At 50.9% G+C, this 23,823-nt stretch overlaps 1 protein-coding gene across 3 annotated transcripts in view; it reads right to left on the reverse strand.

Annotated features, from left to right (window-relative positions):
- Window positions 1-23,823, reverse strand: part of LTBP2 (latent transforming growth factor beta binding protein 2) — a 106,308-nt gene that overhangs the window by 50,425 nt on the left and 32,060 nt on the right. For all 3 annotated transcript variants that reach the window (XM_058739665.1, XM_058739664.1, XM_058739666.1), the window contains exons 4-7: window positions 5,108-5,298; window positions 2,984-3,154; window positions 1,973-2,179; window positions 887-1,164 (exon numbers count right to left, since the gene is read on the reverse strand). In XM_058739665.1, coding sequence (XP_058595648.1) covers window positions 887-1,164; window positions 1,973-2,179; window positions 2,984-3,154; window positions 5,108-5,298 — 847 coding nt within the window. The remainder of the gene's footprint in view (window positions 1-886; window positions 1,165-1,972; window positions 2,180-2,983; window positions 3,155-5,107; window positions 5,299-23,823) is intronic.

Raw genomic sequence — 23,823 nt, forward strand, 5'->3', positions numbered from 1 at the left:
TAAACTTGGGGGCAGGGCACACCCAGAAAAGAAAAGATCTGCTCTGTGCAGGCCTGCAAACTGCCCCCTTCCGTGCCCCCAGCCCACAGAGGGTCCCAAAAGATGGGTTTTCCTCCATCAAACTCCAGGGAACTATAGGGTCACCCACCATGCAGGCCTTCCCCATGAACAGGGTCTAGGCTCAGGGACACTACATGTTGAGAGGTCAAGGAGGATCTAGGGACTCAGAGTCTCTATCCCTTGGCTACTTCCTACCGCCTCCAGTTCCCTAACCCCAGGAGGGGGTTCTGGAAACACCAAAATGCATCCCCAACAAAAACCATCCTGGGTCTGGCTTGCCCCATAGTTTTAGATGCCTAGACTCAGAAAAACTCACCTGATTTCCCATCACTGACTACGGATGCCTCCAGGGGGGGGGGGGGGGGCGGGGATGAAGTGTCTCTCATCTTTTACCCCCAAGGCTTTAGGGTTTAACCTGCCTTTTCTAATTCCCCACCTCTGTGGCCCCAATCTCAACTGAATACCAAACTCTTTCTTGTCTGGACCTAACAGCCCTACTGTTCATGCACCGGGAGTCCTAGGCTCAGCTCCAGGAGAGGCCAGGATTTACTGGGAACAGAGGATGCCGATGTCCTTCCAGAGGGGGACTCTTTTGGGTCCTCTTCGGCAGGCCTGGCACTGACAAGTATCCTGTGGAGCCCAGGTAGTAAGGAGCCCTCTCCTCACTCGGGCAATTTTATGCCCTGAGCTTTCCCGTACGGGGAATAGAAGACTGCACATATCCATTCTACAGGACGAAGAGGAGACAGAGAAGGAAAAGGGGCAGAATGAGGGGCAGTCGCTATTCTGGAAGCCCTCCGGGCTGAGGCAGGGGATGCATTCTCACCTGTCCGTTCACAGAGCTCAGATAACAGCGGCCCAGCAGTCCCGGAGACCTGGGTGCTGCTGGGGGCGGGGGCTGAGGGGCCTCTCCAGACCGGGCGGGGATGCTGTTGCTGTCCCAGTGGCTGTGGCGGGGGCTGGCGGGGAGCCGGGGCGAGGGTCTGGTCTCCACGCTGTTCTCCTCCGGGGCCTCGCCCCGCACCCGTGCCACCTGGTGGACCTGCACAGAGGCCTCCGGCGGGTGGTGAATGTGCACCTTCACCAAGGAGGGGTTCACGGAGGCTGGGCACAGGGGCTGGGTCAGAGCCGGAAAACAGGGACCCGCCTTCTGAAGAGGGCCCACCACCCCTGGGCCGTGCAGGCCACTGGCTGTATGTCTCCCCCAAATTCTCCTTCCGTTTCTTCACTCTCTGCTCAAACCCCGGGACCACTCCCCAGCGAGGACAGGACGGGGCACAAACTCCTTCACTCTGCACCTTCCAATGAAGGACCTTCATTATCAACCACCAAAGTACCTCTCTGGATTCTAGCTCCCCCCACAATCCTATACAACCCCTGAATTCCAGCCCAACTGACCCTGCAGGGCCCCACCTCCACACATGTGGTCACGGGCTGGCCCTTCTGCAGGGGAACCCCTCCCACCCTCTCTGCCTAGTCAAAGGCTCTCCATTGTTTAATGGCTTTCCTGAGCACAGTCAGGGGGCTCTCTATCTGCTGACCTCCTATAGTAGTCTGCATTTTTGGCTACCCTTTACCTGGTACCTGATAATGGAAGGCAGGGGAAATGAAATGTTTTATGATGATATTCTCTCTCCTATCCAGCCCGCCTCTATTGTTCCCTGAAGGCAGGCCCCTGCCCTTATACTCCTACACCCATAGCACCCAGTAGGGGGCAAAGGCAAAAAAATATATATATATTGATGAATTCAGAGGAAGGGCAAAGAGAAGTTTAGCAAGTGAAACCGAGCCCCGGGGGAGGGAAGTCAAACCGAGAAGGAGGGAGGTTTGACCAGAGTCAGTTTCCCTGCCCTCCACCACAGGACCAGCACCCCTGTGTCCTTACCCAGTGCACCCCGAGTCTCGCACTCACCCAGCTGGTTGGAGAGAGGCAATGTGAAGGTGGACTGCCTCAAGGGGCCTTCCAGCAGGGCCTTGTGGCGGGAGCCCCTCTCGGGAGGCCCCCTGTCCAGATTCGGGGCTGGCAGGTGGCAGAACTTCCCAGTGGAGTTGGTGGGGCACCAGCACTCATCCCTGCCGATGCAGCGGCCTCCGTTCAGGCAGGGGATCTGGCAGAAATCTGTAACATTGACCTCAAGGTGACTGCTGGTAGAAGAACACAGCAGCACCCACCATACGGCTGGCGGGTGATCACAGGGAAGCAGGGGGAGCAGGAACCCAAATCTGGGTGGCTTGGGGAGTCCGGCACACCCTGAAATGCAGGGACTTCCCAGAAGGCCGGGAATGAAGAAGGGTAGACAATAACCAGCCCTTGCCTTTCTTTTTTTCCAACATTTTTTTTTTTTTTTTTTTTTATTTTTGGGACAGAGAGAGACAGAGCATGAACGGGGGAGGGGCAGAGAGAGAGGGAGACACAGAATCGGAAACAGGCTCCAGGCTCCGAGCCATCAGCCCAGAGCCTGACGCGGGGCTCGAACTCACGGACCGCGAGATCGTGACCTGGCTGAAGTCGGACGCTTAACCGACTGCGCCACCCAGGCGCCCCATCCAGCCCTTGCCTTTCTAAAGAGCCCTTGCACGCCTTTCCTAGACCCCACTGTACGGTGGGACCCCTCCCCCCTCCACCGAAACCTGGGGGACAGGAGGGCAGTGGCACTACGAACTCCCTTAACTTCTCTGTGGAGGAAACATGGACTCAGGAAAGTTATGTGACTTGCCTAGAGTCGCACAGCCTGGCTGTGACAGAGCTGGGTGAGGACTCGGCACTCTGTGTGACTGGGAACAACTCACAGAAGCCACAGGAGGAGAGCAGTGGGCTTCCTTCCTGCAGGAGGCCTGGGCTCCTGCCCAAGGCAAGCCTGTCACTCTGGCCACCCTGTCCCCTCCCAGGGCCTGGGAGCCATCTCAGGGGGAAGGGACTCACAGATTCGGAAGCCAGACTTGGGGTCATGCCCGTGGCCACCCTGGCTATACAGGGTGGTGGTGTCGCCGCGTTCACAGCTGTTGGAGCAGTGCCCACGGGCACAAGTCTGCTTGCAGATGGTGGGAGTGAAGACGATCTTGATCTTCTTGATTTTCTCAGTGAGGTTCAGCCCTGCAGAGAGAGGGCTTGGGTCCAGGGGGCAGGGCTGAGAGGCACAGCTGTGACCTCCAGAGGCTGCTTAGAGAGGCCCACGGGGTCAAGGGTGACTCCATCCCAAGGGCATTTGCTAAGTACCTACTGGAAGCAAGGTCCCGTAGTGGGGGCAGGGTAATACCTTTGAGAAGCTCACAGTCCAACAGCTATTGGGGGACGCCAAAGTGCCAACCATTCAGCTCATGCTTTAGGCAAATTAGCTCTTATCCCTCTTGGCTGAGTATTATTTTAGGTTGATCCGCTAGAAATTGCCATTTCTGTAGGTTAAGATAACTGAACATTGGCACTGTTCCTAATCTAACGTTTCTCTTTTACAGATATGGAAACTGAGGCTCAGGGAAGGTTGGGTTGCCCCAAATCACACAGCTAGCAAATGCTGCAGCTGGGCTTTGAGCCAGCAGCCAGAGAGAAACGACCGAGCTCAGACTTGCCAGAGCAGAATCAGTGTGGGGAGCTAATGTCCTCCCAGCTGGAGTGCACAGGTGGAAGGGGAGGCAGGGTGACCAGTTGGGAGGTCACTTTGGCCGTCCCAGCTGGTTCTGTAACACAGGTGGTGGCAGTGCAAATACAGAGGAGAGGTGTTCATTCAGCATGGGGAGCCCAGGGAGGGAAGCCAGAGGGAGAGGGGTAGAGGAGGGAGGTTTAAAAAGTCTACATAGACCGTGTGTTCAAGAAGCTAGCCGGTGAGAGGAGAGATAGAGAGGAAGCCCAAGGGAAGTGGGTGTGTGTGTGTGTGTGTGTGCCCGTGCAAGGGTGTGAGCATGGAGAGCTGACCAAGTATATTTGCTGATGGGAAGTGGCTGGGAGAGGAGACAGCGTGAAGAGGGAGGAGAGAGGTGCGGGGGGGAAGGCAAGGGATGGTCTAGTGTTCTAGAGGAATCAAGAAGGTGGACGCCCCCCTTTCCAAGATGGTAAGAAAGGTGGTCACGGACTAAAAAGAGGAACGAATATGGACAGGGATAAACCTCGAAAACATTACACGAAGTCACAAAGGGCTACATATCGGACAGGCTCAGTTTACGGCATGTCCAAGATAAGCAAATCTGTAGAGATAAAGTAGACTAGCGGGGCTGGAGCTTGGGAAAGAGGCTTAATGGGCATGCGGCTTCCTTTTGGAGTGATGACAGAGTTCTGGAATTAGATAGTGGTGGTGGTTGTGCAAAATTATGAATCCACTAAAACTCACTGATGCGTCCACTTTAAAATGGTTAATTTTATATGAATTGCACCTCAACTTTTAAAATGGGAAAAAAAAAGAAAAGAGGTCAGCTCAGGCACAGGTGTAGGTAAGGGCATGGTGTGCATGGTCACATGGTGAGGCAGGTAGGCAGGAAGGTGAGGAGCTCTCCCAGGGGTGGCAGGGGGTCCATGTGCTGACGGGATGGCACTCGGGGAAGTGGGGGCAGCTTGGAGTAGCTGCTCTGAGGGATGAGAGAGAGACAGAAAAAGAGAGAGAGAGAGAGAGAGAGCGAGAGAGCGAGCGCAGGCACCTGGGGAAGGACTGTTGGGCAATGACCAGAATATGCAGAGGCATGAACCTGCAGGGATGGTCAGGTGTCTCCTCTAGAAAGCAGAGGCCCGGCTGTGGGTGCTAAGAAAGCAACTGGTCAGGTTGGTCCAGGAGGGTTGTGCTTTGCAGGAAGGATGAGGTGGAAGGAACAGGGTCAGGGAGGTGAGGTTCATGGCTGGATATGAAGGAAGCAAAGGCAGGACGTGTGACGGGGCAAAGTCTCCGATCAGCTGGTTTGGGACCCTTGGAGCCTGGCACAAAGCAGGCATTTGACGACTGTTGGTTGATTGGCTGAGAGGATGAGTGACAAGTTGAAACTCAGCCCCTCTGTGAGAGTGGAGAGGAAGGTCAGCAATTTAGATGCTCTGCTCTTCCAGGACCTTGAGACAGGGCATCCTTACCCCAGGGGGATGACGGGTGGTCCAGATACGCCGCCTGCTGGGTGCCATCCCTCCGCTCAAGGCCTGGCCCTGCGGGCAGGGCATTGGAGGTGAGCTGACCGCTGGCTGCGGTGGTTGGGTTAAGCCGGACCATCCGGGACAACCCCACATGCTGCTGGGAGGGCTGTGTCTGGCTGAGCCCACTCAGGGTCCTGTGGAGATAATCATGGTACAGGGGTTTACCACCTAGAAGCAGCATCCCTGTGCTCTCTGTCCCCGCTCCGGCCACCCACCCCGCTCCCTCTGCACTAGAAGAGTGCTCTCTGTTTGGCTGCCTTCTCTCCATCCATGTGCAGTGACTCAGGGATATGGAGGTGCCCTGAGGTAGGGGGAGTGAGGTAAGGTCCACCAGTTTGTTCCATGGGAGTGCCTATCCCTACGAGGGATAGCTAGGCTTTTGCTGGGCTGTTCTGGGTGAGTCAGAGCCTCTCTGAGCCTCAGGGCCCTCGACTACAAAACGAAGTTGTTAGACTGGTCTCCTGTGGCTCTGACATTCTGAGAGTCTTTGAGACTCTTAGCAGTCAAGCTCTGCCCCCCAACTGAGTCCTGTGCCTACCCCCTGCCATTTCATAATTCAACCCTTAACACAAATTACCTGTGGACTACGTGCCCAGCAAATGCTGATTCATAGATTGATTTGGGAGGCAGAGCCTAGAATATCCCTCTCATTTATTTTCATTGTGCAAATAATACAACAATATTCAAGGAGAAAAAAAATCGAATTCATCATCCCCCTGCCCCCACCCCTCAAATACTTTGCACATTCCCTTTCTTTCTAATGTTTTTATTTATTTTTGAGAGAGAGAGAGAGATAGAGACAGACAGACAGAATGCAAGCTGGAGAGGGGCAGAGAGAGAGGGAGACACAAAATCTGAAGCAGGCCCCAGGCTCTGAGCTGTCAGCACAGAGTCCGACGCGGGGCTCAAACTCACGGACCGTGAGATCATGACCTGAGCCGAAGTCGGACGTTTAACCGACCGAGCCACCCAGGCGCCCCAATGGATTCGCTATACTATACTATTTTATTCTGTATATTTGAAAAATATGTATAACAGACATTTAAAAAGGACTATTATTGGGGTGCCTGGGTGGCGCAGTCGGTTAAGCGTCCGACTTCAGCCAGGTCACGATCTCGCGGTCCGTGAGTTCAAGCCCCGCGTCAGGCTCTGGGCTGACGGCTCGGAGCCTGGAGCCTGTTTCCGATTCTGTGTCTCCCTCTCTCTCTGCCCCTCCCCCGTTCATGCTCTCTCTCTGTCCCAAAAATAAATAAAAAACGTTGAAAAAAAATTTTTAAAAATAGAAAATAAAAAAATAAAAAGGACTATTATTTTAGGATTAATTCTGTGGACTAGAATGACCCTCTCAAAGGTTCTAAACATGTCTGGCTTTAGGTGCACACTGGTGCCTTGCTTTCAGAGAAGGTTCTATCAAAGGTATTAATGTACCACTCAGAGGGCACCCTCGACATCCTAATGTATTATTAATTTCTCATGCTTGGTTAATTAAGGATAAAATGGTACTTCATTGTTGCTTTTCTCTCCTTTATTACTTCTGAGTTGACATGTTCTTCATGGATCTATTTACTGCCTTGAAAACTTTCTGCTCCTGTCCTTTGACATCTTAACCGTTTGAGTTGTTTGTCTCACAAATGTGAACATGTTACTCATATGTTTATTATCAGGCCATTCTACAAAGCAGCCTCCATTGTAAATATTCCATCACTTCACAATGTATATGAACCTGTATATGATGGTGTCTGGACTGTGGCGAGTGGGATCACACTGGGGCCATTGAAGCTGAGGGAGCAATTCCTAGTCCAAGATTATACAACAGGTAAATTGGGATTGGGCCCCAGGATTCCAACCTAGAGCATCCTGACTCCTGTGCCACCCAATAGACCAGCCCAGACCACGATGGAAGCTCAGCCTAGAAGCATCTGCTCAGGCCTGGAGGGTGCTCCTTCCCCCAGTAGGTCCCAACCCTACTTGGGATTCCTTGCCCAAGGTCCTGGGACCCTCTCCCTCTGCTGCCCCTACTCCAGTTTTGTTGACCCTGGGTGCTTAGGCCATGAGCAAACTTCCTCTTATCCTTCCCTGGCAGAAGCCCAATCAGGAGAGATGCCAGAGGCCAGCACCCCAGTGCTTCCCCAGGAAATGTTTGACCCTTCCCCAGGCCCCTTTGCTCAAAGCTTGGCTCCCTTAGGCTTTAATGCAGCTCTTCCTTCCAGGGCCACCAGCAACAAATCCTTACTCTGACGGGCATGAACCATGCCTCACCCTGCTTCCCGGATTTGGGGTCTGGAGTGGGAGAGAGGTCCTGTTAGCCACTTGAGAAGTTCTAGGAGATGTAATGGGCCAGAATGGGGAGCCCAAGCCTCAGGCACCTGCTCCTCACTACTAGGAGAAGAGTAACACAACCAGCTGCAGCAGAAAACACAATCCTTTCAATAGCTTCCCAGAGAGTGCCTGAGAGAGAGAGAACAAGCAGGTGGGTTGGTGGGAGTCTCCTCCTGGTGGCACCAGGCTGGTGCCACGGCTCAGCTCAGTGCCATCATCACAAAGCACCTTAGAAAGATGAAGGGAGTAGCTCATGTTCTGCTCAGCTCTTCACCGTTTTGAACTTGACCAACAAAGAGATCCCCAATCTGGTCAAGGTGGAAACTCAAAGGATGCTTTCTTGGAGGTTTGTTGTCATTGTTGTCGCTGCTGTCACTTGTTTCTCTAATGGAACTCAGTGCTAATGGCCCCAAGATTCCTGAGTCCAAATCCTAAGGCTAGAGGTTAATGTTGCAGAGAAGAAAAAAACACCGCCCACAAAGAAAGTCATGCATTCCCTAGTTGTAGATAGGACCTGGCTGTACCAAGGAGAGAGAACGGGATTAGGCCGGGCAGATGTCAGTTCTTCCTCTTCTAGAAGAATGGTCTTGAGCAAGTCATTTAGCTCCTCTGAGCCTCAAATTCCTCATTAGCAAAATGGGAATAGTGATACCAGCTCAAGGGGCTGCAGTGAGGACTAAGAGAAACAGTGAGGCCATGGGATTGCTTTGCAAATATAAACAAATGGTCACAAGTTGAAAAATACGCCCCAAATTTAAAATCACATGAACAACAACAACAACAAAAGTGCTAGATACACTTTATTTATTTATTTATCTATTTATTTATTTTTATATTTTTAAACATTTTTATTTATTCTTGAGAGACAGAACATGAGCAGGGGAGGGGCAGAGAGAGGGAGACACAGAATCTGAAGCAGGCTCCAGGCTCTGAGCTGTCAGCACAGACATGGGGCTCCAACTCATGAACTGCGAGATCATGACCTGAGCTAAAGTCAGCTGCTTAACCAACTGAGCCACCCAGGCACCCCAGTGCTAGATACACTTTAGACAAGCCCCTGAAAGTTCTTATTTATCTAAGGAGAATAAAAGACTTCCCCAAATACTTTGTTTTACTACCACACATCCTTATAGGTCAAGGGCCAAGTGCCCAATCTCGTGTTCACACAAATTTTAACAACCAGAGTCTCCTGAACCCAATCCATCGTCATCTACTGCTGTGATGGGGATGTGAGGGTAAATGACAGAAATGAAAAGTTCTGCCCAGTCTGAGAGGCTCCCAGAATAAAGGAGGAAGCCCCTGGTTCTTTGATAGTTTCTATCTCCTCCACCGAAAGTACCCCTATAAGGAAATTGCCATCTCCCTTCATAAGCCCCAGCTCAGTCCTTGGAGAGGGGCACTGAGGTCCACCATGTGAACAGGGGTACAGGTCCCTTGGTCTCTGGCTGGTCACTCGTGCCATCAGCACTTCGAAGACTACAGGCATCTAGGGTGGGGTGCAGACTGTGAGCTGAGGAGTCTGTAAGCCCAGTAGCCTGGCTTTGTGTTATCTTTGTACTCATTTCTTTTAAGTGAACCACAAGCCGTTAGCAAAAGCTTGTTCGTATGCCCCAGGTTATGGGACATCAAGAAAAGGCTGTGGCATCATGTTCTGCCCAGAGTGGTCTAAAGAAGCAGTGCCCCCTTAAGGGCAAGCGTGGTGGTGACAGAGGCAAGCTAGAGGTTCACTGAGAAGGTGACTTTCTTGGACCACAGCCCTTTGGGAGAGGTCGTGTCCACTCAGCTTTGGAAGAGCTGCTTCGATTTCATCAAAGGATAGCGGTTCTCGAACTCTCCTGGCACAAGAATAGAAGTTGCTATCTCTCTGGGATTGTTCCAGGGAAGTCCTGGCAAAGCAGCCACAATGAACCAAAACAGCTGTCTCTAGACTTTAGGATCTTGTGGATCAGTAAAGTTTTGAAACAAATGTAGAGGAAAAACATAAAGTTGTCAATTTTTTATTTAGGTAAGTAAGAAATTCACACACACACACACACACACACACACACACACACACACCCCTACCAATTATCACCGCCATAATTCCATGAAATAAAAGACATTTCAATGTCAAAAGAAACATTTGACTAAAGCTTAACTTGACAGAAACCTTACCATATTGACTTTATTTTCGTTTCTCCATGGACCAATAAAAAATTCATGACAGGCTAGCACCAAGCCAAGGGGAAGCCACTGGGCAACATGATCGCCCAAGGTCTGCTCTAGTCTGAGGACATTTGGGCTCTTTTGACCCATTTGGGGGAGAAGACTTCCTGTCCTTGCCGGCTGGGATCTTCAGACCCAAGTGAAAACTGCCTGGACGGTGCATCCCGTGGTGCCACTCAGTTAACTGTGGTGTGCCCATATCCTGCCATCCTTAAAAGATATCTTACACTGAGATTTTCAAGAGCAATGGGGAGACAACTGGATGAGGGCCTCCATACCTTCCACCCCATCCAAGTGCACCCCAGCCAGAACACAAAGTACTAGGATATATACAACTCCGCAAAGGACCAAACATTGTAGGACCTCCACTCCATCTAATTTACAAGTTGGGGTTCCAAATACCATTTTGATTGAAAAGCCTTCTGCTGCTAAAAGAAAGTTTAAAAACATCACTAGAAGATGCACAGAGTAGTTAGAGCTATCACATTGAGCACTGAGCTAGGTGCTTTAAATGCATCATCTCATCCACGTTATTTTATTGAATGTGAGTAGGTTGCAGAATAATATGGATAGTATGCTTCCAGGTTTGTGTCTTCAGAAAAACTTCTCTCTTCCCCTATAGATATTGATACAGGGATAGGAAAGATCTGGAAGGGTCTGCAAACAGAGGCTGCCCCTGTTTCTATAGTTTTGGAACTTTTTTCAGTAAAAAATTTGAAATTTTTTACAGTAAACATGCATCATCTGGGAATAAGAATAAATATTTCCCACAGCAGCTCCATTTTATAGGTAAAGAAACTGAGGTTCAGGAAAAGCAAGGGAAATGCGTGCAAAAAACTAGGATCCAAGGTGGACTGTAGTGGCTAAAGAGGTACAGGAATTCAGATTTAAGAAAGACCATGACGGGGAGCCTGGGTGGCTCAGTCGGTTAAGCATCCGACTTCGGCTCAGGTCATGATCTCGCAGTCCGTGAGTTCGAGCCCCGCGTCAGGCTCAGTGCTGACAGCTTGGAGCCTGGAGCCTGCTTCGAATTCTGGTGTCTCCCTCTCTCTCTGCCCCTCCCCTGCTCATACTCTGTCTCTCAAAAATAAATAAATGTTTAAAAAAATTAAAAAAAAAAAAAAGAAGGAAAGACCATGACATTTGAGCTGGGGCTTAAGAGATGGGTAGGATTTTCACTGTCCAATAGGAGGAGGAAGACATTCCAGATAAGAAAAATAACAAGAAAATCCATGGAGGGGGGAAGCATGGGCCATATTTAGGGGAAAATAATGAGCATGGTTGGATTAAGCATAGAATGGAGGGGAGGGACGGGAAGGAAATAATATCCAGTCAGTGCCTACAGGGTAGCAGGCATCATTCCAGGTGTTTTACATAATGTATCACTTACTTGTCCAAACAGCCCTATGATAAAAACATCTGTGTGGCCAAAACCCTTAAAGTAAAAAGACAAATGGCAAAACGGAAAAATATGTACAACTCCTATCACAAAGGACCCATCTCCATAATATATAGAGAGCTCCTAGAGATGGAAAAGACAGACCGATAGCCCTAAAAGAAAAATCAGCAAAGGAATAGGAATAGTTCACAGGAAAAAAAAAAATACAAATGTTTGCTAAACACATGACAGTATGCTCATTCTAAGAGATGTGCAAATGAAAATGACTCTGAAGTAGTATTTTTAATCCATTAGATCAGCAAAAATTCAAAAGTTTAATAATAGACTAATGTGGCGGGATTGCGCCGAAACCGGCACTCTCAAATGTTGCTGGTGGGAATGTAAATCGATCCAGCGAAATTGCCCTCATGGAAAGCGATTTGGCAAGTCTATCCACACTGCAATGCACCTGTGCTTTGCTCCTGCCTCTCCACCTCCAAGACGATGCTGCAGATTAAACCTGCCATGGAAGGTGCTGCTGCCACCCTTCCCAGGTCCCCTTTGCAGCTGGTGCACCTTCTACTGGCTTCTTCCTTGCCCTGGGTGGATGCAACCACCTGACAAGCCCCTCCCACAACCAATGGGAAGTTCAAAACCCCTGCCCCTTGCCTCAAGGTGGGATAGCTCTGCAAGCTCCACCCTCCATCAGGCGTTGTGCTCCCTTTCTCTGGGACCAGTCCTTGCTTGGCTCTTTCCACCTTCCCGTTCTGCTTCCCTCCCTCCCTTGGCAATCCCCCAATAAATCACACACACCCGAATCCATGTCCCAGCTCCACCTCCAGAGGAATGTGACCTAAGACACTTGTTAATGTCCAAAGTGATGGATGAACAAGATTATTCATAGCAGCACTATTTTGTAATAGCAAAATATTTGCAAAGAATAGAAACAACTTAAGTGTCCTTCAGTAGGAGATTGGTTAAACAAACTAAGATACATCCATGAGATGAAGTCATATGCCTTCAAAACAGAAAGCAGCAGCTCCTTTACATCGATAGGGAAAAGCTCTCTAAGACATAATGAAAAGTGAAAAAGGGACGCCTGGATGGCTCAGTCGGTTAAGCGTCCCACCCTTGGTTTTAGCTCAGGTCATGATCTCACGGTTCATAAGTTCAAGCCCTGCATTGGGTTCCACACTGAATTGTGGAGCCTGCTTGGGATTCTGTCTCTCCCTCTCTCTCTGTCCTTCCCCTGCTCACTCTCTCTGTCTCTCTCAAAATAAACTTCAAAAAAAATTTTTTAAGCGAAAAAACCAGCCATAATGTGGCCCACTGACTGTTTTTGTACGGACAGTGACATAATATTTTTTAATATATTTCAATGGTTGGAAAAGGTCAAAAAGAAGAATGTATTTCATGACATGAGAAAGTGATGTGAAATTCAAATTTAGGTTTCCATAAATAAAGTTTAGTTGGCACCCGGCCACACTCGTTGTCTGTGACTGCGTTTGGTCTCCAATGGCAGAGCTGAGTACTTGCAGAAACTTTATGTCATACAAAGCCTGAAATATTTACTATCTGGCCTTTTATGGAAAAGCTTGCTGGCTCCTGGTGTGGGGCATGTAAATTTTTGTGTAAAAGTAGCGAAAATAAGTATACGTGCTGCATTTATTTGCATATTTATAAAGCAACCTTGGAAGGCTACCTTGGAAATTAATCACAGTGGTTAACATGCATGTGGGATGGGAGGCAGCAGGAGGGGGGCGGGTGGGGCATAAACTGTGCCACAACTTAATGAGTGCTCGCTCTGTGCCAGGCTCCATGCCAATAATGCACGGTGCACATATTATCTCATGTAGGCCCCTCAGTACCTCTGAGAATTACCCATTATCCCATTTTACAGTCAAGGAAACAGAGTAGCAAGTTTCTTTCCCTTCCTGGAGGTTACAGAACTCCTAAGGGCAGAAGCCAGGTTACCGAACCAGGTAAGTTCATCCTACAGCTACCCCTCCGTTTGTTATTTCTGTATCACCATTTTACAGATGAGGACACTGAGATTTTGCAGGGTTAAAGAAAGATAGGTGCCAGTTCTTACGATGGACAGCATGAAATTACAGAGAGGTGTCTGGGCTCAACTGAGTGGGTGAGGAGGTCCTTGGAGAAGCCCACCTTCTTTCACTCCTTCTTTTTTTTTTAATTTTTTTTTAACGTTTTATTTATTTTCGAGATAGGGAGAGACAGAGCATGAATGGGGGAGGGTCAGAGAGAGGGAGACACAGAATCTGAAACAGGCTCCGGGCTCTGAGCTGTCAGCACAGAGCCCGACGCGGGGCTCGAACTCACGGACAGTGAGATCGTGACCTGAGCCGAAGTCGGACGCTTAACCGACTGAGCCACCCAGGCGCCCCTCTTTCACTCCTTCAAGAAGCACTTACTGAATGCCTGCCACATGCCAGGCACTGAGGTCAAGGGTGGCAAAGACCCTCAGACCCTCTCTGCTCCCATGGAGCCTGGGCAAAGGGTCCAGCACCCCAGCAAAGGTGTGAGGGCACAGGGGAGCCGCATATTAGCCTTGAGATGTTCGTGGTCTTCAAGCAGGTCTAGGACATGATGAGATGGGCCTTTTCAAATGATTATTACTCTGGTAAAAGATTACCCAGTGTAGATGGACCAGAGAGGGGAGGGCTGGAGGCCAGCTGGAAGGTTTTGGCTGTGCTCTAGACTAGCAGGGACCAAGGCTGGGACCGAGAAGAAAGCCTGGATTCAAGGGCTTTTTAAGACACAGAGACTTCCCAGTTGTGGCTTAGACCAATGGGTGGAGGGAGCTCCACGGATCAAGATCTCAACTGGGAGATCCAAGAAGTGGCTAAGTTTAGGCAGGACGAGTGTCGAGTGTCGGGTGGCTCAGGATGGATCTCCACGGGGAAGCCCTCGGGACGCAGCAGTCAGGAGAGCGACAGGATACAGTCGGGAGAAGGGAGACTCATAAGGGTAGATAGAGGTGATGGATACAGAGTTAAGGGGGAGGGCTGACACCACTCAGGGAGAGCGCGTCGAACAAACCATGCTTCAGAGCTCCCTGTTGGACTGAGGCGTTAACTCTGCTAACACTTCCCCATTTCAGGAGGGAAAATGTGTTAATGAATAGGCTGGCCTCAGTTTTAAGTTTTGTGCCCATAAATTTGTCTCCAGCCTTTGGCACCTGCTACCGTCTGTCTGCTAGCATGCGATAAAACAAATGAACAAGCAGTAAGCGACCATTAACAGAAAACGTGGCAGCCATCCCCTTCACCTGACAGCATGTTTTTTTCATGGATACACGTGTGTGCCTAGAGCTGGGTTTTTATTTTGAACACACAGACGATCGTCATAGTTTCTGCTAATAAAACAGTTCCCAGCTCTAATCATGGAATGAATTACATTGATGGCATTCCTTATGACTTCCAGGCACCCTGACACCTAAACACTTTGAGAAATACAGGGGTAAAGAGGGAACAGGCACGGTGGAGGAGGGGTCCCCTGAGGGCAGGCAGAGGAAGAGGCTGTGAAGGGGTCGGGGAAGGAGCAGCCAGAGAGGTAGGAGGGGAACACGGAGAGAGCACTGAGACAGGAGGGCATTCCCAGAAGGCCATCTCTGCTTCTGGCCCTCCTGTGACTGCAGGCTTAGCCAATTGCAGGTGACCAGGCCCTAGCGCCTCCCAAGGGGTTCAGTCTCCCCTGAGGATCTGGGTGCTGCGAGGCCCGGGAACTCCACCCTTTCTCTCCTCAGGCCAGGCAGGCGTCACGCCCAGGCCAGGGTCAGCCAGCCCTTGTGCCAAACCCTGGGGGACCCAAGACAGTGTCGCCAGACATCCTGCTCCAGGCATGGCCACAAACCTGCCTTGCCTCAGCAGAGGTCAAGGGGCCACCCAGCCAGGGTGGATAAGGAGGAGGGGACACTGTGGCGGTGGTGGCATAGGAGCCGGGAGCCCACTGATTCTAGACGATGCGCGGCTTGGTGGCTGAGCAGGTGAGACCCAGGATGGCTAAGACTCGTCAGCTGTCACTCTTCAGCATCTGGGTACAAGACGTGCCTGGTCGATGGGTTCTCTGATGACACTGTCAGGAGGGGAGGGCTTGAACCCTGTCCCATGTGTCTTAGACAATGATAATGAATATTTATTGAGCACTAATTCTGGGCTGTGTATTAATTATTACATTTGCATTATGATATCTAATCTTCATAACCACCTTAGGGGCTAGGCACTGTCATTAGCCCCGTTTTTCAGAAAAGGAAACTGAGGCACAGAGAGGTCAAGGAAACTTGTCCAAGGTCATTTGTCTAGCATCACTCTGTCCAAAAGAGCTTTCTGTGCTGATGGAAATGCTCTATAGTCCGTGCTAGTCAATATGCTACCAGCCACATTTGAAACTTGGAAATGTGGCTAGTGTGGCTGAGTGACTGAGTGTTACATCACATTAAATTTAAACAGCCCCATGTGGCTGGTGATTACCATATTGGACAGTACGGTATCGAAAACGGAGGAGTCAGCATTTGCACCCCGAAAGTCTATCTTGGCCTGTAACTATCAGTTAGAAGGTTCTCCTGGCTCCTCTGTCTTCTCTGTCCCTTGAAGGCTTCGCTCATACCCCAGTTGCTAGGGTCCCCTGACTGTGCCTGGGGGAATTAGGACCCTCCTAAACCTTGCTACCTTCCCCCAAACTGCAGTATCTGTCATCAGATGCGAGGAGGCCTGAGGCAGGAAGGAGACTGGATTTCCAGAGGACAGACCCAGGACCATGCCACAGGGGAGCCACTTTCAGCACAGTGTGAGGAAGGGCTTTTAATTTTTTTTTTTTTTCAACGTTTTTTATTTATTTTTGGGACAGAGAGAGACAGAGCATGAACGGGGGAGGGGCAGAGAGAGAGGGAGACACAGAATCGGAAACAGTCTCCAGGCTCCGAGCCATCAGCCCAGAGCCTGACGCGGGGCTCGAACTCACGGACCGCGAGATCGTGACCTGGCTGAAGTCGGACGCTTAACCGACTGCGCCACCCAGGCGCCCCGAGGAAGGGCTTTTAAAGAGCCAGGGTTGACCCTGGCTCCAGTGACACGGTGACCCCGAAAAGGCAGGAGATTTCTTTTTTTAATGTTTATTTACTTTTGAGAAAGAGACAGAGACAGAGACAGAGCACGAGCAAGAGAGGGGCAGAAAGAGAGGGAGACACAGAATCCGAAGCAGGTTCCAGGCTCCGAGCTGTTGGCACGGAGCCTGACGCAGGGCTCGAACCCATGAACTGTGAGCTCATGACCTGAGCTGAAGTTGGACGCTTAGCCCACGGAGCCACCCAGGCGCCCCTGAGGCGGGAGCTTTTTGTCCCAGGAATAGTGGATCTGTGCTCCTGCACGCCAGAGAGGAATCCATAGGCCTCCAGGCCCATGGCAAGCTCAGTGGGGTGGTGCCCAGGGTGCCCGCCCCTGCCTGCTTCCTGGCACGCTGATGTGGTATAACTCACTCCCTGGTGCCTTCCTGAAATGTCTGAGAGTTGGCTGTCTCAAGACCTCTGCCACTAACCCTGCTATGCTTACCCTGCTGTGCCTAATCCCTTGGGCCTCATGGTCAGCTGGAGTCCCCAGCCCGGCCCCTGTCAGCTGCCTGTGAGTCATATCCCCAAGCTCTGAGGCCTGAGTCTCTAGCTCTGTGGCCACACCCAGGTCTGAGAGTTCTGGAGATGTGGGACACAGACCCCAGGGAATGCCTCTACCAGACTGGGGGGCAGGCTGGGGGCAGAATCCTGGGGGAGTCTGTCATCCCAGTCTCTGCCCGCTCTGCTCTCCCAGGCAGCTCAGGAGGAAAGAGCACCCCTGTTTCACTGCAGGTGAATAAGAGGCAGAGGTTGGCGGGAGGTGTGCGTGTCCAGGGGAATGTCAGTGGAGCACAAGCCTCGCCTGGGCCTGACCCCCGCCTCCAAAGCAGCCCTGAAGTAGTTGCTGCCTCATATCCCAAGGGTTCAAAGACCCCTCTAGGCCTCATCTCTCTCCTCCACCCTCTAGACCCCTCATGTCGACATACCCTTTTCTACTGAGCAGCCTGCCTTGTATGCTGTCAGGTGGCCAAGCCCTGGCCCCTTGAGACCCTGCATTGCCTTTTTTTCTCTCCTGGCTGGGCAAGGGAATAGGGCAGGAGAGCCTGAGCAGGCTGCCCTGGTCCCCAGAAATGCCCCTTGTTTTCTACCTACCTTGTCCAAGTGTCAAACTACTGGGGTCATCGCCCTTTCCCCAGAGGAAAGGGCCTTTCCAAGAGTTCCTCTGCCTCCCTCTGGGTCCAGCAGACCACCCCAAGGGCTGCAGCTTGGCCAGGAACACAGATCCCCCCAGAGAGAAAGGCAAGGGATCGAGTCTCACCCTCTTTATATTCTCCAGGGAGTCACACAGTGCTGGGCACATAGCTACTGTCCCCAAATAGTTATCACGTGAACTTCCACCGTCCCAGGGGCCTCTTCCAACCCTCTCGCCTCACTGGAGCTCTCTCCAGCCCTGGCCGGGCCCCATCCTTCAGCCAGCCGGTGCCAGCGGGCAGTCTGAAGCCTTTGGCTCCGACTTCCCCGAGGAAGACTTGTCGGCTTGTGGGGAGCCTGGATGTCACGAATTCATCATTCACCCGCTTCCAACGTGCATTTATGGGTACCTTATAAGGTGCATCGTCCCATGTGGGCACAGTAGGAAAGGCACCTTGCTCCCTCCAAACAGGGAGGCAGAGGGTGGGGGAGGGCCAGCACTTGGGGCCTTGATGTAAACTAGACAAGGGGCCCCTCGGGGCGGCCAGTTCACAGAAGTTGCCCCATTTCCTTCCCGGTGCCAGAGCTGGGTGAGCGGAACACAGGCTAGATTTTTGCCACATTTATTCCCTGAGCAGCATCTTCGTGCAGGGCACGGCACACACGCCCATACACAGCAGCCCTGGGACAAGACCCTGCATGTGAGTGATTCATAACAGTCCAAGATAGGAAAGCAGCAGGGGCCAGGAATCTCACAGCTAGATGCGTGGGGAAGGCTTTCTAGTGGTTGTGTGATATGAGCCGGAGAAAAGGAGTGGGGAGAGAACCGTGAGCACAAGGGGACAAATTCAGGCATGTGCTGTTAACAGGTGGTGTTCAAGAAGGAGGCCTGTCTGGTTAAAGGGAAAACAGAAGGGGCCGAGGATGACAGTAAATAATAGCAAGTAGCTACACAGTGCTTACAACGTGCCAGGCATGATTTTAAGCACGATATATATATATATATATATATATATATATATATATATATATATATTAACTAATTTAATGATCTTTAAAATTAGGAAGTAGGTATTATTACTTCCAGGCATGATTTTAAGCACTTGATATATATTAACTAATTTATCTTTAAAATTAGGAAGTAGGTATTATTATTATCTCCATTTTACTGATGAGGCACAGAGAAGCTAGGTAACTCGTCCAAAGTCACACAGTCAGTGACTAACAGAGCTGGGAATCAAACACAGCCTACAGATATCCTGGTTCCGGAGCCTGTACTCCAAACCCCTATACTATCAAGGCAGCTTGAGAACTATGTTTTGGGACTGAGCTGTAAAGCCAAGAGTCTGGGCCTTAACCTGTGCATCTCATGTGCAAAAGCTCATCACGCCCTTGATGGTGCTCTCCTCGGAGCTGCTGCCATGGTGTGGTGGTGGGCATGGTAAGCGCTCTGGGAGATTAGAGGAGATGAGGGGCTGGAGGTGAAGCAGGGAAAAGAGAGGGCTTGAGGATGAGGGCATTGAGCTAGGACCATTTCCCAAAGCCACGGAGAGCCTGGTATATGGGCATTTCACCACCATCAAGTTGGCATGAAATGGCCACCTCCTGAACCCTCAAGTTCCCAGCTCATGGCCTTTGGGACCCCTCTATCCTCCATAACACATCCCCGTGTATGGAGCTTAGCAGGCCTGCCTTACCGGACAGCAAACACAGGTCTATGATATCAGATGAGTCTATCCCACTTTTGGACCTGCCCAGATAGGCCCTCTGGGGGGCCTGGGTCAATGAAATACTCCTCAGGGGCAGGCCAAAGTGCTGGTAGCCCACAGCCAGCCTGCTTTTCCAGGGGCTGAAACTCTACCCCAGGACATCAACAAAAGGAGATTTCTATGAGAACCGGGGCCCCAACCCGAGGAGCCTCCGTTCAGCACTATAGCAGCCCAAACCTACCAACTGATTACGTGCCACACATCTACTACAGGAGTTTCATTTTTAAAATTTTTTCTGGGCTCTCTATGTTTGACACGTCACGTGATTAGCACAACAACCCTATGATACAGGAACTAGCGGCCCCCATTTTACAGAAGGGAAGACTGAAGCAGAGGGAGGCTGTTACTCTGGCCAGGATCACCACCAGCAGGGAAGTGCTGGGGTGGGTCTCAAGGCCTGAGCATTGTCTGCCTCTGATGGACGATATTCACCCTTGCCCATAGCAAGAAACCTCACTAGGGCCAGAAACACTTCGTGTGGTCCGGGCAACCTCTCAGAGTTTCTAGTTACCTCTGCTCCTTCTCTGATGTCGACAAAAGGCTCAGGTAACTCCAGAGTCCAGGGACAAATAAGAATCGGTGTCACTCACAGAACACTTCAAAGGTGCCAGGTCCATTTGCATGTATTAGTAAATCCTCCTGACTATTCTGTAAGGTAGTGACGGACAGTCCCATCTTATAGATAAGAAAACTGAGGCTTGTCAGGCTTCCAGCATTTGCTCGTGGCTGCATAGTTGTTAAGTGGCAGAGCTGAGATCTAGACCCAGACTTCTTTAAGACATAACTACTTTCATAATTCCCTACACACCACTGCCTGCTCCAGAGCCTCTGACCTTGACCCAAGAACCTCAAAAAAAGAAATATGTTCCCCGAGAGTGTGGCCTGAGGTCCCCTTCCAGTACCAGATTCCATTAAGGGGCAACCCCCACCTCTTGGTGGGTGCACAGGTGGGTGGAGTGGATGTCAGGTAGTAGTCAGGGGCTGAGGCTCTGGGAGGGAAATGCAGTGTAGACAGCTGGCTAGAAGCCGGAATGTGGTAGCTCCAGAGGGTTTGATTTGCAATCTCCGTTTTGCAAGGAACGGGAATTTTTCTTTTCAAACAGCACTGCACTTCCTTGAATTTTAGACCTTTCACAAATATTTTTTTAGGAGAAAAAAAGAACAAAAAAACCCCACAAAATGCCTGTCGCAGCTACTCACTTCCACAATGAATCACGGACACAAAACCACAGCTATGTGGCTGACAAAGGAACTATGTGTTTTCACATTTTGTTGTTGGAACTCATTTAGCAATCTTTACTATGTCATCCGCACGCAGACAGACAGACGGATACACACACGCCCCTCTGAGTACTAAGCAGCCAATCTTACAACCATGGTTATCAGACGACTTTGCACTTAATTCATTGTTCCTTTCTAACCTTCTTCCAGGAAATTATCCCGCAAGCCTTAATGCTTCCTCGTTAGGGCCCTCTCCAGTGGGGGGCGTGTGCGTGTGTGCATGTGCGTGTACACCCACGTGCAGACCCACGTGCCAGTGATCAGGAGAGGAATGTGAGACCCTGATGCAGTTAGTTCCACGCTAGTCCCCCAAGTGGACACAAAGCACACGTTTGGGCCCCTTTTTTTATTATTGTTATCACAGTACCAGTGTGGTAAAGCGATTTTCACCTGGGAAGCTGACTGTGCCTTTTCTGACGGTGGCAAATTAATTAACTGATGGCAGATTTAAAGTTTGTGTAACTGGAAAAACTACCGGGCCCATAAATCAGAAACTTCCTCTACGTCCCAGACAAGGGGTGAAACCTGATATACATATATTTGAAAACCTTGAACTCAAAAGGAGAATTCACAAGGTCCAAAAAAAATCTCCATTATTATTTCTGAGGCATGTTCTCTCATACAGCTTTCCCACCCATGCCACACACGCGCGTGCACACACACACACACACACACACCCCTACCCAGAGGGTGACATTCATGGAGTACCCACAGTTCTGTGCAAAGCAACCAATGGGCCAAACATCCCTTGGGGCATCTGAAAGAGAGCATTGACTGATCTTCCACTCGCTCCTCTGGACCTTTCTCCACCCGACCCTGGGCCCCAGGAGGCTCCGTCACCCTCTGCCTTCCAGTCCTGTTCAGCCGAAGGGGAACCCCAGCAAGCGGGCAGGAGAGGGAGTGGAAGTATTGATCCTCCCAGCTCCCTCTTGACGGGGCACCATGGGGCAGCAGCGGTGTATTCCTCTAACAGAGGCCACAGCCCTGTCATGGCCTTCTCCTGTGGCCGAAGCTACTCTGGTTCCAGTAACCGCTGGCCCCTGGCCCCTTTGGACTTCCCTACACAGCCACCCCCGGGATATCCCATCCCTTTTATTACTTCCTCTAACCCTGTCCGTGCCTTTGCAGATAGACCCTTTATCAAACTGAGCTCATCGAGTGCGCCATCTGTTTCCTGTTGGAACTCTGATTGATACGGATAAAGAGCATCAGCTGTTGAGTATTGAACACTTAGCCTTGTGACTCAGCACTTTACCCACTTCTATTTTATTCTCATCACGGCCCTGGGCAGCCAGGGTTAGCATCATCCTTTTACACTGAGACGCAGGGAGGGGAAGGAATGCACAGCATCAAATGGCTGTGAGCAAAAGAATCAGAGGAAACAGAGGTCTGACTCATGACCCACGCTCTTAACCACGAAGTCATATGGTCCCCGTTATTAGGTGGTGCCTGTTGAGTCCTTTGCACAGTAGGGCCAGCTCACTCAATAAGGCTCCACAAACGGTAGGTTAAAATAACAACCATACCACACGCAAAAAGAGCCCCACAATCCTAAATTCAACTCTGGCATAGCCCTAACCCAGCCCTAGCCACAACCCTAAGGTTAAAATCTCACTGTAACACCACACTAAAGTTACCCTCTCATCTCACCCCGACCACCACCCTATTGTGAAATACAGTATCACCCTCATCACATCCCTCGTCCCACCCAATCCTAACCCAAGCATTCACCACTGTAACCACAATTCTAGACACCCCATCAGGGTCAGACTAGGGTCAGGGCAGGGGCGAGCACTGGGAGGTCTCCCTGACCCTCTGCTTGTTCCTGGGTGATTGTCCCCATCCCACCGACAGGTGCCGTCCTGTCACCTCACTCCACTTATACCCCACTAATTAGACTCCACGTGATTGGCCAAAAGACATTTGTGCAACATTTGCTTCCCGCATGTCACCGAGCTGGTGGCTTTGGTGTGGGGAGGGCAAGGAGAGGAAAGAGGAGGGTAGGAAATCTAGCACAGCAGGGCACCATAATGCTGTCGATGGTGTGCGGAAGAAGGAGCGTGGAGGAGGAGGAAGTTCCCTAGCTTTCTCTATCACTTTGCTGCAGGCTGTGGGCAGAACGGAGGTTACGAGCTCCTAGCTCAGAGAATTTTCGAGGGCTAGCGCCTGGGCTGGGCTGGAGTTCCTCTCTGTAATCACACCTAGCGAGGTTCTGATAATCCCGGAAAAGGAAGAGATTCCCGGAAAAGGGAGACACACAGTCTTCACCAGAGATTTGGGGGCTTCCTCAGGTCAGATGTTCGCCTTCAAGCTTAACTAGGAGAGAAAGGAAGGCAAGAGAAAGGGTGCAGGAAGCAGACACCATTTTCCTGGAGCCTGCCCACTTGTCCTACGTGGGGAGCAGGAGAGGTATTAGAATGTGCTGGGCTCCCTTCTCCTCTGAGCACTCAGAGGCCTGAGCTTGGCATCTCCACCAACCCAGAGGTGTCTGCACTGGGCTGAATATTCCTTCTTCGTGATCTCTGTTGGGACCACTAGGCCTAGAGGCAAAGCATAGCCAGAATGCATGTCTCGGGCTGCATCTGCCCAGAGTCTGTATCTTTTTGTTATTCATGCATGGCTAGCCAAGACCCCGCCCAGGCCCTGAGCTCTCTGGGTCTCAGGTACATGTGTGGGTCAAGGAGGTGCATATTAACACTCTAAATAGCCCCAGGGGTCCACCCCAACGTTACCATTTCAGAGAAATCTAGAAGGGACCTCAGCAGCCATGCCCAGTTATAGAGCACTGCTTTGAAGCAACATACTTTGTGGGGGAACTGCGAAACATCTCCCTCCTGAGAAGAAGCCAGGTTCGGGGTCACTGCACACAGCTGCACAGGTTGTGCACTGCACAATTCTTGGAGTACCTATCATAAAGACTGTGAGGTGACGGACATCTCCTGTTGTATCCAGTTATGGAAATGTCCAGCACAGGATAGCCTGTCTCACTCCTCTCCCTGGTGGGAATGGAGCACTTCAGACCTAGCCATTACCAGCAGTCTGCTGGGCAGTGCCGAGGGACCCTGCAGAAAAACCTTAATGTGGCCCATCTACACTTGTAGAATCCTCTACAAGCGGCAGGGAGAGGGGCATGGGCAGTAAAGGAAGCGCTTAGCTGAGACACAGATTTTTTTTCTGCTCTCCTCAAAAAGCAGCAGCAGGGCTTCTGGGATTTCAGACTTGGGAAAATAATACCCTCTCCGTTTGCTCTGGCTGGAGGCCCACAGTGAGCATCTCCCTCTGAGCCCTCCCTCTTCCAAACCCACAAGTCCAGGGAGAGGGGGTGGTTCATGGGGCTCATTTAAGGCCCAAGAGGCAGAAGAAGCTGGAAGAATAGCCCCTTCACAGCTGCCACAGTCCTGTACCAGCCTCCTCAGAGTCTGCTAAGTCCAGTTCTGCCCCAACCTAGTCA

This window comes from Neofelis nebulosa, chromosome 7 (assembly GCF_028018385.1).
Source record: "Neofelis nebulosa isolate mNeoNeb1 chromosome 7, mNeoNeb1.pri, whole genome shotgun sequence".
Lineage (NCBI taxonomy): Eukaryota > Metazoa > Chordata > Mammalia > Carnivora > Felidae > Neofelis > Neofelis nebulosa.